Source organism: Colius striatus, chromosome Z (assembly GCF_028858725.1).
Source record: "Colius striatus isolate bColStr4 chromosome Z, bColStr4.1.hap1, whole genome shotgun sequence".
Classification (NCBI taxonomy): Eukaryota; Metazoa; Chordata; class Aves; order Coliiformes; family Coliidae; genus Colius; species Colius striatus.
This window is the reverse complement of record NC_084790.1, coordinates 29,454,863-29,475,961: the sequence shown is the minus strand read 5'-3', so window position 1 is coordinate 29,475,961 and position 21,099 is coordinate 29,454,863. Positions and strand designations below refer to the sequence as shown.

Sequence of the window (21,099 nt, the reverse complement as noted above, 5' to 3'; positions counted from 1 at the left end):
GACAGTTTAAATGAATCGTAGTCTTGTGTCTTACATGTCCAGGCAGGGCAGTGGAAATCTTATTAACCTCAGTTTATTTTTCAGTGAGAAATACTGGGTTTGTTTTGCCATGAATAAGAGTCAAATTCACAGTTTTACAAAACTACTTTTCCAGAGTAAGGAAGAGGGAAAAAAAAAAAAAAGAAGGGGGAAGATAGAACTGCTAAAGGTTTTTCCAGATGACAGTTGCATTTTGTGGTCCTATTGTTACCTTCAGGCTTTCAAACCGTCCCCAAGTTCAAGTAGATGTATAAAGCAGTATAACAAATGTATTAAAGATAACAGACTGACTTTTTGGTTCTAGCCCTGATGGTGGAGTTTTGAAGTGATGATGATGCGTTGATTGTCTACAGGTTTAGTCTGCATGTCTTTTTTCCAAGTATGAATTTTGCCAAGCATCTTGAAAACTTCACTTTGTCAGTAAAATTCAATTACAAGGTTGTATTGAAAATAAAAACAATAGAAAACAGAATACATCACAATTGTTATATTTTAAGGTAGAAATTTGAATTAAGATATGAAAAAGTAATTTTCTGTAAAAGTAGAAAAATGAAAGCTAAAGGTGTCAAGAGAACAGTAGAGCTAATAGAAGACTCATTATGACACATCAGATGCCTATCAACTGTGAAAAGAAGTTGTAAAAATAATAAATCTTGAATATGTATCCTAATTAACTGAGATATATTTGTAGATAATTTGTAGATGAGTAACAGCTTGTTTAGCAAATACCTATGAGCAATAAGTACAATGTAGGCCTGCTTGGAATGCTTGTTAAGATAATTAGACCTTGAGAAAGACATGCTTCTTTCACCACATCACATGAAATCAAATAATAAACAAAATAGGGCAAGTATGTAGTGAATGCATGATCAAGTTCAACAGATCATCGTCTCGATGTTGTCCCTGTAACTTAATTCTTTTGCTGCAGCTTTTGTTAGATATAAACAGTTTCAGTGTCTAACAGGCACTTGAAGCAGCAGTATGGTAGATAATACCTAAGTGAAAAGTAAAGCTAACACATGGTCTTTGAGTTGGGAGTTTGGATTGTTTACATTTGGAACACTAGAAAGAATAGAGGAACCATACTTTAAGCATGTATTTTCAAATAAATCCATTAAAACATAGGAAGTAATGTTTTGCTGGAGACTGGTAAAAACACTAATGATATTTTAAGAAAAACTTGGAATCTTGTAGCCAAAACCATCTCTAATCTGACCTCTGTAACAATGTAAGTTTTATAGTTGTTATGTGTCATGGTTCAGGCTCATCAAGGAATAAAAGATCAGCTATAAGTATGAAGGGCCTTTGTAACCCCCCAAGGATGGGGAGGGCACAGTTGCCACTTGTGGACTTGGGCAAAACAGACAAGAATAGTGAACTTGGGAAAAAAAGTTTAATTTAATTCACCAGCAACTAAGAACATAACAAACAAAAAACAACACAGAGTGACTTGAAGAGCACAACCAACTGTTTAAGACCACCTTCCCTCCACCACTCTCTTCTTCCTATGTTCAGAACCCTGATCCCTATCTATGCCTTTTTGCCCCTGAGCATTGCAGGGAGCAGGGAATGGGGATTTCAGTCAGTCCTTTCTCAAAGGCTCCTGCTGCTTGTTTCACCTCAGGGCAGTCGGACTCCTTGCTGGTCCTCCCTGCTCCAGTGTGGGGTCCCTCACAGGCTGGGTAGCCCTGCACAGTCTGCTCCAATGTGCATTCATCCCTAGAGCTGCAGCTCCTCTCTGGGTCTCTGCGGCCTGCAGGCTCCCCAGCATGGCCTGCTCCATGGCTGTCTCCTCACACAGTCTCCCGCCTGTCCAGGCGCACTCACCTGGAGCTGCTGATGGCTCTCAGTCCTGCTATTGCCTTCCATGAGTTGCAGGGGCACAGCCTATGTTCTTGACACAGGTGGCAGAGGGGTCTCTGGTCTGGTCCTCTTCCTTCTTTCCTCCTCTGACCATGGAGGCCACATGGTCACCTCCATCTTGCCCTACTCTTCTACCTTCTCTTCCTCTGCAGATTTCCCTTCTTAATTAGTGATTAGTTAATCTGTCTCTGATCTCTGGTTGCTTTGTTTTGTAAGACTGGAGGAATACAGGTGATCTAGACTACATGGATATGAAAAAAATATTTGATACACATTTGATAAATTTAGAGGTACGATATAGGTCACTGATCTTCCTTCAGTGCTAAGGTCACAACAAAGTTAATAAAACACAGATCTTGAATGCTCAGCTGGGTCTGTTGTTTTTGGTTTCAGTACTATTATGGACATAAAAATATATACTGAAGAGATATTGAAAACTGAAGACTGGTAGTTGTTGGATTTGCCATTACCTTGACACTTTAGTTGTGTTTTGCTAAGAAGGAATGAAACATCAACCTAATTGAAAGCCTGTACTTGTTTAATTACACTTTGTAAGAATTGAGTTTATAAAGGTTGCTGTTGCAGTACCCTGTTTTGCAGCTTCATCATTATCCATATGCTGGTGAATACTGAAGTTCTGACTTTTCACACTAGGAAGAAAAAACAGCCATTTGTTTAGGATTTTTTTCTTGAATGAGTTGGGTTTTTTTAGAGGAAGTATATGTCTTCGCTGGTGTATGTCTTTGTCATGGAAATGGGAAGAAATTTGTACTAGAAGTTATGCTTTTCAGAGGAACAGCAGAAAATAGACTTTTCCCTTCAGCCCCTACTCTTTAAGGTTTTTATTATCTTTATGGTTGGTCACATTGTACAACATGCAACTAGTGTTCAAAATTATATTGCTGATGTGGCATTGGTAGTTAATATTTGTGATAGCCAGCCTGAAGAATCTGAGATCACCCTCTTAGAAGGTAGTCATCTTGTCTGCATAACTGTCTCCTCCACAAAAATTACTTGTTGACTAGAAAATTGCCAGTCACAGAATCATAGAATGATAGAATGGTAGAGTTGGAAGGGACCTTTAGAGATCATCTAGTCCAACCCCCATGCAGAAGCGGGTCAACCTAGATCAGGTCTCATAGGAACATGACCAAGTGGGTCTTGAAGACCTCCAAGGAAGGAGACTCCACAACCTCCCTGGGCAGCCTGTTCCACTGCTCTGTCACCCTCACAGTGAAATAGTTTCTTCTTATATTTAAATGGAACATTTGTGTTCCAGCTTCATTCCATTACACCTTGTCCTGTTTCTGGAGTCCACCAAATGAATTTGTTTTCTAGTTGAGGTAGTGGAACAAAGAGTGCATCCCTAATGTTTTGTGTGTGGGCTGAAGTAATGTGGACTCTGAAGCTGTAACCACTGTCAAACCTGTCATATAGGACTTGTTATAGCTGCTTCAAAATTTCTTGTGATCCCCACAGACTCTGGGTGGTGACTGATGCCCTCCTTTGATGCAGGAAGGGGCAAAACCAGCTGTTAATTATTTTGATGTTTTTTAGCCTGTTATTTTTGAGTTAAAACTTTTCAGTTAAAATACACTTGTGTTTCAAAGAGATTTTCTTAATTTGTGGAAGGTCTTAAGCATTCAATGATGATTGAAGCTTTTGATGAAGCTTTTGATGATTGATGAAGGAAAGCTAAAAAATATTCTTGATGCTGCTGCTGACAATGTTGAGATACTTTAGTGTTGCCAACAAAGAGGGCAGTTAGGGTTTCTCTGAATATTAAAAACTACATATTGTGCAATTTCAACATTTGATTGTATAAAACCAAAAATTTGGTGTCTGTTTTTTTTAAACTGTTAAAATGGAGTTGCTGCTGATATGGTATATTCATAGCATTACAAAAGGTTTATCAACACTTACCTCTTTGATTTTCAAATTTTCATTCAGGTAAGGCAGAATAAACATATATTAAAATACATTTTAACACTCTCTTGCTGAGGAACCAGAAGGGTGACGCATTGATGAAACTGAGTGTTTTGTTTCGTTTTTTCTCCAGGAATATTTTTCTTTTTCAGCAAATTCTGTCTGGGGCTTTCTGATAACTTTCTCATTTCTTTATGAAGTAGTGACTTAGGAAGTTATTTGAGAGAAACTTAAATTAGATGTCTCAGGTATATTCTCTTTTCTTTGATATTTTTGCAATTAAAACTGGAAGGAGATCCTAGTTCTCCCCTTAAAACCACCTAATCATCCTACAGTTATGAGTACTTTGAAGAAAGTGAGAACAGCAACAGTGATGAATTTTTCAGCAGATTTGGAAAGAAACTAGAGAAGGGCTTTGAAGAGAGATGTCAAAGTCAAATATCCTGTTAACTGTAACCTTTTCTGAAGTCCTGTATTATTCAAGAGGCTGTAAAGTAATTTGCAGTCATAGGCTGCATGAGGAAAATTGGAGTTGGGCTGGTTTCTTAGAGGACTGAATTTAAAAGTTTTTGTGTTGCACGAATTGTTCTGTGAGTTGTGTGGAGACAAAGTCTTGATGTTTAAATCAGCAGCCTGTTGAAAGTCGTGGAAAGTATTGATTGAAGAATAAATACTTGATAATCTGAAATGAATCAAACTACAGACAGAGATGGGGGAAGCTACTAGTTGAATCTATTCTGGTCTCAGCTGAACTGTATATATCTTTAACTAAAGATGTTGTTGTGCCCCCTTTCACTCTCCAGAATACAGACCTTACGTTTACTCAATAGTTGATGTGCTAAATAAACCCTGACTTGCTGGTCAAAAAAATATGTATTTTAAAAATATTGGACTAGACTCAATTCTTGCATAAATGTTTATATAACAAATCGTCAAGAGTATGAGCTGGAAGTAGATATTCGTAGACTGTTAAAAAGACTTGTAGAAATAAAAAGCTTACTGGAATCTGAATTTTGCTGCTATTTTCTCTTTAAAACTTTGTCATTTCTATTCTTGTTTTCTTAAATGTGTTACTATGTTTCATACTCCCTCTTAAAGTTATTTCCATACCTTTAATTAGAGAAGATCAGCATCTGAAAATTTTGATAGTGATTGGGGTTGAGGGGAGTGGATGATGGAAGGACCTTTTCAGTAACCCAGACATCAGCCTTGTAACTGTTAATATGTTGCTGGTTAATGACAGAACTGATATTTTATCTATCAAAGAGTTAGTAGGTGTCAAAGGATAATTTTACTGCCTTTTTTTTTCTTTCTCTACATGTGCATGTGTGGGTGTTTTGCTTGGGGTTTTTAAAGGCCAAAAGCAGAATAGCAGTGAGTGTTTAATTTTTCATGTGCTTAAAGCTTTAAAAGACTGCCTGTAAGACAGGCAAAGAAGATGATTGAAGACAGAGCAGTGATTGTTGGTAATGAATGTTCTCCAGAATTATTTTTTTTTTCAAAGGTGGATTTCCTCAAAGATTAATTTATGGGCAGTTTTTCTGTCAAGGACACAAAGATAGGAAGCAAAGTATCCAAGAGAATTACCAGAGGGAATGAGAAAGAGCTTATTATTGTAAAGAAGGGCTGGAGAGGATTAAGGTTGCCATCTAAATATAAAGGAGGTAAACATAATTTAAACTGAAGGTTAGTTTTAGCACAGAAACAAATTGAGGCAGATTGTCCTACTGTTTCAGATGGAGCTTGATAAGCTTGTTGGAGGATTTAATTAGTGTAGCGTTTGCAACAATAGCGGATTGAATCAGGTGTCCCTGTGGAAGAATTATATCTAGCTTTTTGTTAGAAAATGAGGTATCGGAATTTTTATGTCTTGTTAGGGTCACCATAATGTATAGCTTGATATCTAAGAATTGTTTTGTCAAGTGATTGCCTTTATGCTTTTCTTTTCTGAAGTGCTTTTTTTTTCCCCCCCTCAAGGGCTTGGATGATTTTAGATCAATACCGAAAGAAGTCCAAGCTTTTCCGTACTAAAGTTCTGTTGGCTCCACTAGGGGATGATTTCCGCTATGCTGAGAGCTCAGAGTGGGATCAGCAGTACCAGAATTACCAGAAGCTCTTTGATTATATGAATTCTCATCCTGAGTGGCATGTTAAGGTAAATGCAACACTTTTTCTGCTTTGTGGAGAAAGCAACATTTCTCAGTATTTTGAGATTCTTCTTTTAAAAAAATTATGGGCTTGTTTTGTTTTGAGTTTTTCTATACTGTGGAACTTCGTTTATAATTTAACAGCAGATTGGTTAGTCTTGGCAAATTATATTTTCTTGACCTTTACCACTCCCTTTTCACACTGGTGCACATTCCCCAGCAGACTGTAACTCCACCAGCGAGTAGCAGGTCACACACAGCTTCCTAAGAACCTACATATATAAAGGATGAGTTCACATTTCTTCTTTAATTGCTGGGTACCTTGGGTATTACTACTTACACAAGGGATTGCCTACTCAGCCTTTCTGATCTTATGAGATTTACCATCCAAGACAAATTTGAGATATTTATCTGATGATTATGTCTTTGACTATGAGATTCCCACTATTCTGTGGTCCTAAAAGTATGTACTAGATTACTGTAAAAGGTATCTATTTTGCTTCCAGGGAGTTCAAACTCCCAACTGAAGTTCTCCTTTACATTACCTGAGCTCTTTTAAAAATATTGTTATTGTCGGAGCAATTTTAAAAATGACCAGAAGATAATGCATTTTATCTCTGATGTACAATTTCTTTGTAGATGTTTTTTTTTTTAAAAAAAAAGGTTTCTGAAGGCAAATACTAACTTTTTCATCAACAGTCATTTTCAGTTAAGCATATTTTGAAGATCTGGAGCACAACAGAATGAATTTTGAAAATGCAAGGTTAAGACAGTTATGCCCTTTTTGCATTGCATTGAGTTTATTATTTAGTCCAGACTTCTATTTCCATAATACTGAGATTTTATTTTGGTCATGTATTAAGGACTTACTTAACATGAAAGAGTGCTCTGCTTATTTTCTGAGATTTAGCTTTGTACTTTAAAAAAAATTTTCGTGAATCGTAGAATGGTTTGGGTTGTAAGAGACCTTTAAAGGTCATCTAGTTCAACGCACTTGCGATAATCAGGAACGCCTTCAACTAGATAGGTTGCTTACAGCCCCGTCCAACCTGACTTTGAATATTTCCAGAGATGTGGTATCTACAGCTTCTCAGAGTAACCTATTCCAGTGTTACACACTCTCATCATAAAAAAAGAGTCTTGCTTATATCTAGTTTGAATCTATCCTCTTTTAGTTGAAAATCATCACCTGTTGTCCTATCACTACAGATCCTACTAAAAAACCTGGCTCCATCTTTCTTATAAGCCTTCTTTAAATGTTGAAAGTTTGCAGTAAGGTCTCTCTGAAGCCTTCTCTTCTCAACTCTAAGCAACCCACACTCTCAAGAGTGTTCCATACCTTTGATATGAGGTACGACACAAAATCTGTCATTTTTGTGTCCCTCCTTTGGACCTGCTCCGACAGGTCTATGTCTTCTACTGAGTTGAAATCAAGAGTTATTCAGCTTGTCTGGAAAGTGTGCAGGAAGACTTTAAAGCTCTTTAGGATAGAATTTCTGATGTAATTCTGCTAAAAGACTCGTATATTTCTGAGATGAAACCAAGCATATTCATTCTCTTTGAGTAAAGAAAACAGAACTTATGTTATCATAATTTTAATTTTCATTCAGGCCCAATTTGGAACTTTATCAGATTACTTTGAAGCTCTGCGAAAGGAAAGCAATTTAGGTGAAAAGAGCAGCAATTCATTTTTCCCTGTTTTAAGTGGAGACTTCTTCACCTATGCAGACAGAGATCATCATTACTGGAGTGGATACTTTACATCGCGACCCTTCTATAAACGACTGGATAGAGTCCTGGAATCCTACTTACGGTAAATACCGCCATCCAGTAAATTCATAACATATGTCTTGACATATGGGAGAGATGAATGTATAAGTACTCTAAGTCTCTTGAGCAGATGGAAAAGTGATTTTGAAAGGCACAGTTTAAGTTTACTTACAGTACGGATAGTCTAAATGGCCCCCAAATGTAGTTCTTATTACAACCATTAGTTGGTGTATCTGGGTCTTTTTTTTTTTTTTAGCAAATTCACAGAAATACAATTATCTTTTTCCATCCAAACGAGTAAGTTTTTCTAAACTACTGTTGAAGTGATCAGCAAGTCCTGATTCTGTGCAAAATAGCAGTTAGTATGCATTTTATTTCTGTATTAGATTTGGATAGCTGTCAAATGAATCTGTCGTTGCATGAATCTGTCGTTGCATGCTAAGAATGCTAAAAAGATTGTTGAAGTAATTCAGAAACAAGGCAAGAGCTGCAGCAATGCTTCTACATGTACAAATAGAGAAGACCACACCTTGGGAGTTCAGAAACTCTTGTGAAAATAATTTCTTATATATTTAGTTTAAATTAAAAAAAGTCAGGAACCTAAAGATAACCTAGTATAGGCTTTGAGCAGTCAGTGGTTTATTTGCAGTGTCCTGTAATGTAGAGTTCCAGTGACAAATTATAAGAAATTGGAAAGTCTATGGTAACTACTTTAGATAATCTGCAGTAGTTTCAAATAGAGGTGAGAAAAATAAGGCTTTGTACAGATAGAGGTAGATGCTTACTTACAAGTTGAAGTGTGTTCTCTAATTTAATATTTCTTGTAGTTTCACTTCTGAATATCTTTCATCTTTGACCATTGAACCATTCTAATCTTTAGACTTGAAAGGAAAATTCTTCATCTAAGAGTCTGATGTACTGAATACATCTGTAGAACAGAATCAGTTAAACTTTGTTCTGAAAGGCAAAAGAATTCTAGAGTGTTCCTTATAGACAAAATTGATTTAAAATGAAGTTCTAGAAGGAGTATGAACTGAAAAGATATTTGCTATACAGCTTCACTTTAATGTTATTTCTTTTGCTTTCAAGGTTATTACCTTGTTTATAAATTTAAAAAAAAAAAAGGTGGGCCCTGGGGAGGAAAATCTGACTTGTGTTTTGAGGACAAAAATGTTTTGTGTTCTCTAGCTCATAGCTGTGGTTGGGTCAGTGTTTTGTTCTTTTTAAAGAAAAAGTAAGGCACTTTAAGAGAGTTTATGCAGTGCATGAATGTGCATCTGATACCTTTTTAACTACAATATACTTGGGTTTTTTTTCAAGCTAAGCTGTAGTAGAGTTGGAGGAATGCAGAGATGTAGGAATTTGCACTGAGCAACTTAAAGATCACAGCCATTAGCTTGAATGTCCAAGTAATAAAAAAGTTATTAGAACTTTTTAATACCTTCATGTATGTGTGTGGTCTCTGAGAAGTTGTCTTACCTGTAAAACCAAAATTTCATCCTGTTTCTCGAATATCAACAATATGGAAATGAATTGAGCTACTATATCTACAGTAGACATTTTATATTAATTTGTCACATGCTACTTGCATTTTTTACATATTTTTCACCTATCAAAGCCAAACTGAGACCAAAGGTGTATTTAGAGTTAATAGTTAATATCAATGCACAGTCTTAAAACCCAAGTTGAGAGTGATTTTAAAATATATTATTGTATCTAGTTTAGTTTTGAACACATTCACTCACTAACAGCTTGGGTAAAAGTTAATGTATTTACCTTTACACTACTATTATTGTTGTTAATAATGTTATCAGTGTAAAAAATTTATCATTATTAGCATTAAAGCTTAGAAGTTACTCTTACATTTAGTTTAAGAGCATATGTTATTTTACTTTACTTTTTAAAACATTAAGTTCTATCTTCTTGTTTTCTTCAGACATTTAAAAATCCTTTATTAAACACAAGTAAAGTTTGGGAAGGAAACTGTTATTTTTCAGACTGAAAAAAATAGAACTGTAACGTTGTAGGGAAAGGACATAGGAAAAAAGTTAACAGATGATTTCCCAGAATTTTTACAGGCATCTTTGTTAGTCAGATATTCATAATCACTGGCAATTATAAGGTTTATTGTGTGGGCTTTTTGTAAAATAAACTTAGATTCTCATAAAGCAAATGAGAACCTAATGGTAACATTGAAGTGCTAGGCTTTTGCTTAAGAAGTAGAAGAGAAAGGCTCTGCTTTGTGTCCAGTCTAAGGGTTTTTGAACCCAATGTTATAACTGTTTAAGTGAATATACAGTGAGCAGGTGCATGGAGGTCTTAAGGAGAACTGAGTTTGGTTAAGTACAAATGGCAGAAGAGATACTTTAGGAGCATATAGATTTATATATTTAAGGTAATTTTATTTGTTTAATAAACTGCTTTTTGAAATCGGAATGGTATGTCTCTTGTAAGGCAATCTGTCCTTACTATGTAATTTCAGATTTCACACATTTGTGAAAATGGTATGTTACTTTCTACTGTCATACTTTTATTTTAAAGCATTTTTTTTTACATCACTGAAGCCTTGCAAGAAATGTACAAGATATAAAACTAGTTGATGATGAAGTGGTGCAGCAGTGTTTTTTAACTATTTGAAGGTAGAAACATGCCAAAAATTAAGATCAAGGTTTCAAGAGCTAGTGGAACTAGGTATGAGGAAAGATATAAAAACATGTTTATTCTTCAGGTGAAAGGTGTGTTACTTTTTGCTTTTTAAACCTACAATATATATTGAATCCTTCTCTGCAATTCCAGGACAGCTGAAATCCTCTACTTCTTGGCTTTGGTGCAGTCCAGTAAATCTGAGAAGATGAGTATCTTTCCTTCAGCGGATAACTATAAACTGCTGACAGAAGCTAGAAGGAACCTTGGACTCTTTCAGCATCATGATGCTATTACAGGAACCTCTAAAGATTGGGTAGTTGTGGATTATGGCACTAGGTAATTTATTTTAAGTATATAAGCTTAAATCTTAATTTCCCTTTGGTTTTTTTAAATGTCAGAATCACAGAATCTTAAGGGTTGGAAGGGACTTTGAGAGATCATCTAGTCCAATCCCCTTGCCAGTGCAGGACCTCACAGAATAGGTCACACAGGAACTTCTTTAGTTGGGTTTTGAATGTTTTCAGAGAAGGAGACTCCACGACTCATCTGGGCAGCCTGTTCCAGTGCTCCCTCACCTTCACAGTGTAGCCATTGCCCATTGTTGTATCACTGGACATCACTGAGAACACCCTGGCTCCATCCTCCTGACACCCACCCTTTATGTATTTGTAAACATTAATGAGGTCACTCCTCAGTCTCCTCCAAGCTGAAGAACCGCAGGTCCCTCAGCCTTTCATCATAAAGGAGATGCTCCCCTACCTTCATCATTTTTCTGTTCCTATGCTGAACTCTCTCCAGCAACTCCTGTCCTTTACCTTTAGCATACTGCCCTTCATAGGAATATAATTAGCCTAGTTATTGTTTGAAATACCTCTATAATCTCTCAGTTTGAAGTACCTCATTAATGACAAGTATTTTTAAATTCCATCAGCTTTTTTCACTTTTATAAAATTGCATGTGTCTCTGTATTTAAGAAATGTATGGTTTTTAATTTCATACCATATTGATATAAAAGTTATATTTATTTTTCTGTAACTCATACTTTTGAATTCCTTGTTCTTTTTAATTTTTTTACGTTATCACATGGAATAAAAACAACTGAAAACTAACTCAGACTTTAAAAATTTTAACAGGCTTTTCCATTCAATAATGAACTTGAAGAAAGTGATAATTGACTCTGCTCATATTCTTATCCTAAAGGATAAAAGTGCTTATAATTATGACACATCAAGTCCATTCCTGAAGATGGTGAGCTTTCTTGTTTTTCTGCAAGTATGGCATGTAAACTATGTCTTTTCAATACATTTTGAGTGGCTTGGAAAAAGTCAGTATAAAATTTGCTTCCATTACCTGCTACACATATTAGTTGAATGTATTGGAAAGTTAAATGTGAAAACTTCAGCAGCTACTACTGAAAACAATCCTGCACATCTAAGGTAAATGGCCTTATTTTGTTCAAGTTTGAGAGTCACAGAGTAAAAGCAAGTGTTCTGATTTTCTCATGGCTATAAATTTTTCATGTCTTTAGTAACATCCATATAATAAATAAATATGTAATGGTATTCAGTCCTTTAATATGACTTTGCTTATTACTTACAAATATAGGAAGAGGAAAATTTCTGTCCTGATCATAAGCTTAAGCGGAATTTGCTATAGGAGGTCTCAGGAAGACCTTGAGGATTTTTTCCCTAGCTGAAGTTATTTAAAATAGGAATCTACTGATGATAAAAGTCAGCAACAAATCCCCACAATAGTGTATTGGGACCCATGTTGCAGTTAAAAGCAAATTGAAGAAACATACTTCTTAATATTATTTCCTTTCAGAATTCATAGTTTCTGCACTTTCTGAACAAAGAGCTCTTTCACTGATCTTGTGATTCCACTCTTGTTCATGTAATAGCTAGTCTTAGGAAGTCCATCTAAGCCCATAAACCTGGAATAGAGAAATAGAGAGGAAAAGAAATGCTTTGTGCTTAAACATTGAAGGATTAATTAGTTAATTATTAGTTAATTAATTTATTACAGGATTGCCTCACACCTCTAACATAACAAACATGACATATAGCCTGCTGGTTTAGATGTCCCAGATGTCATACCCTGAATTACTCTTTCAGTCACATTTTTTTTTTTTTAAACAAATGTTAGTTCTTGATACATTTTATGATAGTGATACATATATGTGCATGCTGTATATATTTGCCTGTTAATGCATGCAATGTGTATGTTTTGTCACAAATATATAATTTTTCTCCTGACTAGAAGATGTGCACCTTCATAAAGTAAGAATATTTTCAAGTTGTCTGTGGAATGAAATTTTAACTTCTACTTTGAATTATATTGGAGGATGTTGGGATGGTGTATTTTATTAAACATTGTGTTCTTTATGAGTCTGGATTAATACCACTGGACTGTAGAACTACTAATTGCTGTTTAAACTGTAAATTGCCTAGGAGCATACTAAGTCAGACTCACTATTAGCACTGTGAAAACAGAAATGGGAAAGTTTGTTCTTATTTCAAGGAATTTATGAAATCTATATAAACTGGGAAAAGGTGATTGCAGAAATAAATTATTATTTTCCTCTAAATTATACAGTAACTGTGACATATCATAAATCTAATATTCATATAGTACTTTGTGGTAGTAATCAAAGGAGTTTTAATGTGGGATTCGTAGAAAACTAATGAGAGAACTTTAGGATATTTACAAAAAGCCATTTTCAGACCTTGAGCAAGTAGGAAATTTAAAGGCACTTGTTTCAAATTACCATAATGGTATTTTGGTGGACGATGAAAGCTGATATCAAGACCTTCTTAGAGATGGACGTTCAAAATGACTGCCAAGAGAGTTCAGACAAATGATGAAGACTTTAGAACGACTGTTATCTTTGAGGCATGAAGAAGGGAAAAATACATGGTCCAAGGAACAGATCAAGAGACTGTAGCAAGATTCTAGAAGACAGTAGCTACATTCAGGGGAAAATTGCCCTTATTACAGAATCACTATTGAAGCCAGGAAAAAGGAAACCAGAAATGAGACATGATGGAAGAATACCAGAATGACACTGCTTGCACTGTGTGTCTGCTATTCATAGTTACAAACTGAAGCATCATGGTTTTCTCAGCTGATGACTGAATACTTTGTATGTCATCTGTACAAAGTAAATTTTACAGACTCTACATTAGTGAAAAATGAAAAGCTAGATCACTTGGAAGACAATACAGTGAAAAACATAAGAAACTTTATGATCCTGAATGATCCAACCAATAGGATGAGCTCCAACCTATAAAAGTAAAGCATGCAACCATATAGTTCAACCATTGCACTATTCCTGTATATTAGTCTTATTTCTTTGAGTGCAGGAAGAAAACTTTCACTTCTTGTAAGTGGAAATAGTTAGATTTGAAAAACATAATTTTGAGGATGTGTTGGAGTATTTTGATGAACTCTTGGCTTTAAACATCAGTTGCCATGTCCATAGTTGCCACCATTATATGAACCAATAATAATGTACCAGTACATCAATATCTTGGCTGTTCACTTACTGAAAGACTAATGCAACAGTGAGAACAATGGCTTGTCACTAACTTTTCTTACTGGAAACAAGCCCCGGGTGACACTGCATTTAAAGGAAACAGAGAAATTCTGAAAATTATGAGTTCATTAATACTGTGAAACAATTCTTGAAGTAGTTTCTATCACATAAAAATAATAGAGACCCCCAACTTTTGTTTTTAGAAAATTTGCTTTATGTACACTATAAGGTAGTAATGAGATCTGACAGAAAACTAAATTCTAAGTCCTTGTGTTAAATATGCAGATGTGTAGGTTTTTGGAGAGTAAATTTATAGGAAGAGAAAGCTAATAAAAATACATGATGAATAAGAAAGTTGGCAATCATGATGTGTCTGCAAAAATGAAAACATGGGGATGAAAATTTGATAATAGTATCTAATAAGAGACGTTTAATGAAAGCAAAGGTTTCTCAGTTGATCAAAGTGGAACTTTTACTTTTGCCAATCTGAAGTACTTAGTTTATAAACCTCCGTTTCATTGTCCTGTGTAGTGTGCTAAAATGGGCTTCTATGTATAGTATAACTAGTATGGTTTTGTGTTTTGCAAAGTTCATGTATTAGACAAAGTACATGTATGTTTAAATGTCTTCAAAAGCAAATTCAGAGTTGTTCTCTTGTAGGTTGATGTTCAGTCTTCTCAAGATTCTTTGCCACGCAAGACAGTTATAAAGCTGACATCGCAGCCAAGGTACATAATTTACACATTACTTAGTGTCTGAGATTTGTTTACCAATATCTATGTTCTCACTGCCTAGTAGGTTTTTATACCATTTCATTTTTAGCTAACTTTTACTGAAATATATTTTTTAACGTTTAAAAAAAATTTAAAAAATGAAAAGGTAGCTTGACATATTATGCTAATCCTATTATATCTAGTTGAAAGGAGCTAAAGCTCTTTAAAAATAGAGAAGTTTATCACATACCATTAATTCAGCTACAGAAAGTAGTGTGTTTACTCTGTGGTTTTACAACATGGTAAATCTTAATAAATGATGCCTGAGTGATAGAAAATTCTAGTTACTTATAATTACAGTTTTTATAAGGCCTAAAAATCACAATATATAAATGTTGAATTGTCTTTAAAATTCAAATAAAAAATGATTTGGGGAACACTTTTCTCTCAACTCCAACTTTTTATTGATTTGACTTACTTTAGTTATAGGTAGCTCTAGGGTATTCAGTTGCAACTGATATTCTGCTATTTTCACAGATATTCAGCATTTAACCTGAAGTAACTATTACACTCACTAAAAGTTCACCAATCCAAATAAAGTAAGGCATGATTATGAAAACTGCTGAATGTAAATCAAGTAGTACAATGGTTTGGCTTACAAAAAGATATTTACCTGAATCATGAAAGCGTTAGGCTATTCAGCAGACTAATTACTACTGTTAAAGAAATTTAATCAGATTCTTTGAGAAAATAAGTAAAGTTTGGTCTTGTGAACTTTTTGAGGGAGAATCATAGAATGGTATTCCTCCAAATTCAAATGCGTATAATGTATGTTTATGTATTTTTGAAGTAAGGTCATCTCTAGAGCTGTCACATAGACATACATGGAATTTTTTTAATAGGACTTTTATTCTCGTATTGAAGTGATAGGTGCTAATGTATTGTCTTAACCATGTCCAAAATGGTCAAAAAATCAGGTGCTTAGCCTCTTATTTAACCATTTATTTTGACTTTTTAATATATCTCCATAGGTATCATCACAGTTGTCTTGATGCAAGTTATAATTGTAGACTTTCTTTACCATTTGAGGACAGCTTTAATACTTTTTTTCTTGCCTAGGTTAGTTGTTGAAATTTCCCCCATGCCCCTTCCGTCCCTTTTGTTTGAGTCTGCTGTTACACTTATCTCTCTGCATAGTATACCATTCTCTTTTTGGTGTTTAAGCATATCAAGCATTTGCTGTTTTTTTTTTAAATGTACATTGTAGAAAAGTATGTCAAGCTTTTTTATTTTAAAATTAATATTGTCCTATTAGCCCTTTGCCCACTAGTCTCTGAACTTGTCTTAACTTATGAAGGAGATAACTTTGATAGACAATTGCTAATTTTAACTTGTCTAGTATTGGTGAAGATACCATTGGGTCAAATAAGACACAGTTCATGTTCGAAAGACTGTGTAATGAGAATTATAAGAGCTAGAATAAAAATGAAAACATGGTAAAGGAAAAAGGGAGGAGAAAGATTGGAAGTGAATATTGATATTACTGCCTGAAAGCCTGGTTTTTTTTTAGTGACTTCCTGTTTAGAGACACTTTCAAAGTGATAGGTGCATACAACTTTTGTTTCATTTGCTGTTAAAATTTTCGTTTGAATATCGGTATGTTCAATTATTTTATAATATAAAAATCAACTTAGTCTTTCTAGGCTTCTAACTTTACCTTTGGTTGAATAGTGAATCTCAGCTAACTAATATTGTTGCATTGTGAAATGCAATATGCTAGCTGAAACAGTAACTTTTGCTTAAATCTAGTACATGAATATTATGAATATCCATCTGAGTTTTATAGGTAACAAGTAAAGACGTGAAATGTAAATTTCAGTAGAAACTTAAACTCAACATGACAAATTTATCTTTAAGGATTATTGTACTTAAACTTCAGGGTCTGAAGTTTCTAAGACAGGAAATGATTTTTCGTTTTGAAAATGCTTTTTATTTTTCATTTCTGAAAATAGTTTTTCATATAGAAATACTAATTCTCATAAAAAGTTTATTATTTAATTATCCCCTACTTATAATAGTCTTTATTGTTCTTTATTGTCTGTACCATGAAATCTCTATATTCCTTCCTGTTAATATATTCTAATATACTGTTATGTGGGATAGAACTTAAGTCAATTTAACTTGCAGGATGTTGCTTTTCTTAAATTGCCTGAATATTTTACTTTTTGTAGTTTTGCATTTGACTATCGAGATTTTTTAAATATAACTGATTGTAACCTGATTATTCTTATAAAAGTGTGAGTCTTATCACCTATGAATTTAGAGGAACATTACAGATGGAAAGTTCACAGGATATTTTTTTAAAATCTGATTGATTATTCAAATAATTTACCTTTTTTTTTTTCTTATGTTTCTGAGGTAATACTGTCAACGTAAATCTAACCAATTTTTGACTAGGCAAGTAGATGTAGTACGCTTTTGCCTCTCATTCGAAGTATCATCTTCAGTTTTGATATTTTTTTAGTTAAGTTTGTAGAACTTAGTAGTGAAAGCTAAATGGACAGAGTGTACAGGAGAGACAGCAAAACTTGATTACATGGAAAAAAAGAGGAAGAAAAAAATCTATCTTCCAATAGTCATTGTTCTATTACAAAGCAGCTTCAGAATTGTTTTGCAGTTGAGAAGCGTCTTTCAAGCTACTTCTATGTAGATACCAGTTTTAATACATCTGGTATGATTTTCCTGCCTTTCTTCTCTGTAGTGTTCTCTTGACATCTTTTTATGAATCTATATTTTTTTTTTAAAAAGTGACATGTCAATTTCAATGAAGTATGTGGATTATTTTAAGTCTTACTGCAACTCTGTCACCTTAGAACAACTAAGTGGTGTTAGAATCGGGGTTGAATACTGAAGTTCTAGAGTGTTTAATTATACTAACTCTTTTTAATGGATAAATGAAATTGCACACTTTAAAAAAAAAAAATCTTTCTTCCAGTTGAAGAATAAACCTTTCTCAAGATAATATCCAACTAAACATGGAACTATTGTTGTCTAGTTGTGAAATTAATTTCCAATAAGTCATGGGGAAAAAGCTCGTGATGTGCTGATAAACTGAATGCTGCATCATAACATCTCTTCTTTGATAGAGAAGAGATCTCTTTGATCTCTTCTTCATCTCTTCTCTTCATTGCTTTTTGGGAACAGTCTACTTGTAGTCATATTTCCCAAATGGCAAAAGAATTGCACTCACTGGTCTTGGAGGGATGTGTGTGTGTGAGAGTTTGAACCTCTTGCCATCCAGTTTAAGCTGTCAGCTGTTGATGGAAGGGTATGTCGACAGTCCGAGTGGCAAGATTTTCTAACTGTTTCTATCTACGGCGTTTTCTGGCAACAACACTGCAGGGCAATGTGATGAATGATGAAATAACTAAATTATCTGTCTGTAACAACCTGGATTTTGGAGTAGTGATGTTTAGCACAACATGGTGAATCTAGGAGTGAATGAGGCCTAACAGAATCATGCATTGTTGTGGGGAGAAGGTGTTGCTTTTTTTGTTTTAGAGGTTTTCTTTGCTCTGGAGTCCACATTACTAGGCTGTGGATTTTCAGTACTGAGCTCCATTGTATTCAACAAGCATGGTTAAGATGTACCATCTGAACTGAAGATACTGTCATAACTTTAAGATTTAGTGCTAAACCAACAATACTTACAATTTATCTACAAATTACTTTTGTAGAATGGTGTGATGTCCTTACCAACTAATGTAATAGCTAAGCAGATACATTTTCCACTAGTTGAAATATTCAGGTTGCCTAAGGGATTAATTTTGAGTAGGATACACTGTAATCAATGATTTGATCAAATGTCTGTCAAGACACCAAGCAGTTTAGTGACATCCACTTTATAAGAGAAAGTTTCATTTTTCCAAAGAGAATATACAAAGTAATCTGGGCTATTATCCTTACTTCATTATCTATGAGCAGATTTTAGCATAACATTATCATTAATAAAGTTTTGAAAAAAAGTTGTGTTCATCCTGTTAGATCCAAAATGTATGGGGTTTTTTTTTTTTTTTCAGAAAGAAAATTCTAATTTACCTTTAAAATTTTGCAAGTTGATAATCTTTTAAAAAATTTGCTTGGCAGGTGTAACCACATTCTCAACCCTGTACTAGTATGTAAAAATTGAAATTATATTATGAAGCTTAATGTGAGATAAAAATGTACAAGTGTCAAAAATTCTTGGCGGAGCAGTGTGTATGTATGTTGCTGAATTTGGTTGGAAGATGATAGCAAGGACAATATGTGTGAGAAGGAAACTTTGTTGGTATGATATGCCAAAGGGGAAAGGGCCTGATAATATGAAGCAATTGATTAAAGCATCACACCAAAGGAACTGTACCTCTCTGAGCTTAAAAGATGACTGTATTGGGATAACGTGCTGGGCAAAACTTCCTATTTGGCAGCTTTAACTTTGGTGGTAATTTTTTTGTGGATTTTCTGGCCTGTGTTACTTGTTGCTGATACAATCAATCTAAGCAGTTGTCCAATGTAGTTACAAGGAGGAGATACTCCAACAGCATTTGACACTTTAATAATATGCATTTTAATTGTCTTTTATGCTTGCATGAATTCTGAGACATATGTACTGAAACAGTTTACCCTTGTTTCAACTTTTTTTTTTTAATTTTTGGTTGTCACTGAGGGGAAAGAAAACAAGAATGAATACAGTAACATTTAAAATGAGACCAAAATATTTGTGGTAGTTCACACATTGTTAAAAAGTATGCTTGTTCCCTAGGTGGAAAAAAAAAGCAAACAAAAAACCTCAAACCAAAACCCCGAACCAACTTTTATTAGTTGAAATATCAATAACAATATACACAACCTTTTTATGTTTTTGTTAAAATGAAACCTCTGTATTAGAAAATTTAAGGAAAGTTGGCAGGGTGAATGGTTGTTCAGTCAAGCCCTAAGACTCTTATTCTTTTGAGAATCAACACTTAATTAAGCACTTATATTCTCAGCACAATAGTACAAGAAGTTAAAAAATTGGAAAATGTTTTTAAATTATATGTGAAGAGCTGCACTTTTACTTTCCAATACTCTGTCTTCTTAGTCTGAATACATCCAAATGACTTAAAAAAATACTTTAAAGCATTGATCTCAGTGTTCAGCTACACAATGAATTTACTACATTTCAGGTAACCTATAACTGCCATGAATATTATGTACAGTTTGTAGTAAACACAAGGATATTTTGACTAAATTGAGTGGATATTAAAAAATCATTGTCTCTGATTTTTGTGGTGGAAAAGCAGTTGCAAAGGCAATGAAATGGTTGGCAAAAACAGGGCAACTCGGCATCTGAATCCCAAAACATCCGTTAATACGAACTTGAAATACATGTTAAAATAAAAACCATTCTGGCAGAAGTGGTGACTTTAGAATTAATGGAACCAGAAGCAGGGTTTATTCCTTCTGTTTTATAGGTTAAAGTTAGCTGTGCAACTGCCTTTGACAATGACAACTGTCAATGTTTAATGGGAAAGGAAGTGAGAGTGTGGAAGAGTTCACAGCACCTTAGTCTCTTAATTTCCCACTCATTCTGTAAGATCACAACAATTTTTTCAGGTATTTCCATTTGTACACTGGTTTTTGTACTTCTTGTATTACTTAGAGTACATGCAGGTTTATCTATGAACTGACTGTGCTGGCAATTGATGTTTTACTAAAAGTTTGTTTGGAAACTCTGAAGCAGACGACAAATAAGATAAAGGATGAATGTCTGTTGTGATGTAAGGCATAACTCTTTATAACTGATCATGGTTTGTTTTTTCAGTTATTATAATTTTTCATTATTAGGAAGAAAAAAACAGCTTTGATTTTCAGTTGATTATACTCCAAAGCTTTCTGTGGAATTAAACTTTCTATTTCAAAACGCAGTTTTGACTGTCATGTTTCTGAATTTAAGATGTTCTAAAAGTTGTTACATTTTACGGTTTTAATTGTTGCTTTTTCAGTGGATAAAAATTAATATCAATGAAACTTTTCTCAGCTTTTGATCTATCTTATTGTTGATAAACCAATGACGGTCTGTTCTAAATATTTGTGCTTACTGACTGTCTTTGAAAATGCAGTTTCAGCAAGTAGCATTTGTAGAATCTTTGTGGCTTCTCAAAATTGCAGAAATTTAGGATTTTTGGTTGAATGCACAGAATTTCAACAGTTTCTGTTTGGGTTTGCAGATTATGAAGGCGTTTGATGTTTCAGTTGCTATAAAGCATTATAACATTAAAATGAAAAATCCCACAATTAGGTGTTCTAAGAAAATTCTCAGTTCCCCTGAAAACCCTGTTTGTAATAGAAGTATCATATGAAATGGAGAAAGGATAGATTAACTAAATATACTTTGAAGGGAAGAAAAAAATGAGTTTGTTTTTAAAAAATTAATAAATGA

The 21,099-nt window shown here is 34.2% G+C and overlaps 1 protein-coding gene across 4 annotated transcripts in view; it reads left to right on the top strand.

Moving 5' to 3' along the window:
- MAN2A1 (mannosidase alpha class 2A member 1) overlaps window positions 1-21,099 on the top strand; it is a 110,126-nt gene that overhangs the window by 40,880 nt on the left and 48,147 nt on the right. For all 4 annotated transcript variants that reach the window (XR_009820860.1, XM_062018367.1, XM_062018366.1 and 1 more), the window contains exons 8-12: window positions 5,806-5,983; window positions 7,586-7,788; window positions 10,542-10,727; window positions 11,525-11,639; window positions 14,587-14,654. Coding sequence is in view for 3 of the 4 variants with exons in the window: in XM_062018367.1 (XP_061874351.1) it covers window positions 5,806-5,983; window positions 7,586-7,788; window positions 10,542-10,727; window positions 11,525-11,639; window positions 14,587-14,654 (750 nt within the window). In the remaining variant the exon portion in view is untranslated. The remainder of the gene's footprint in view (window positions 1-5,805; window positions 5,984-7,585; window positions 7,789-10,541; window positions 10,728-11,524; window positions 11,640-14,586; window positions 14,655-21,099) is intronic.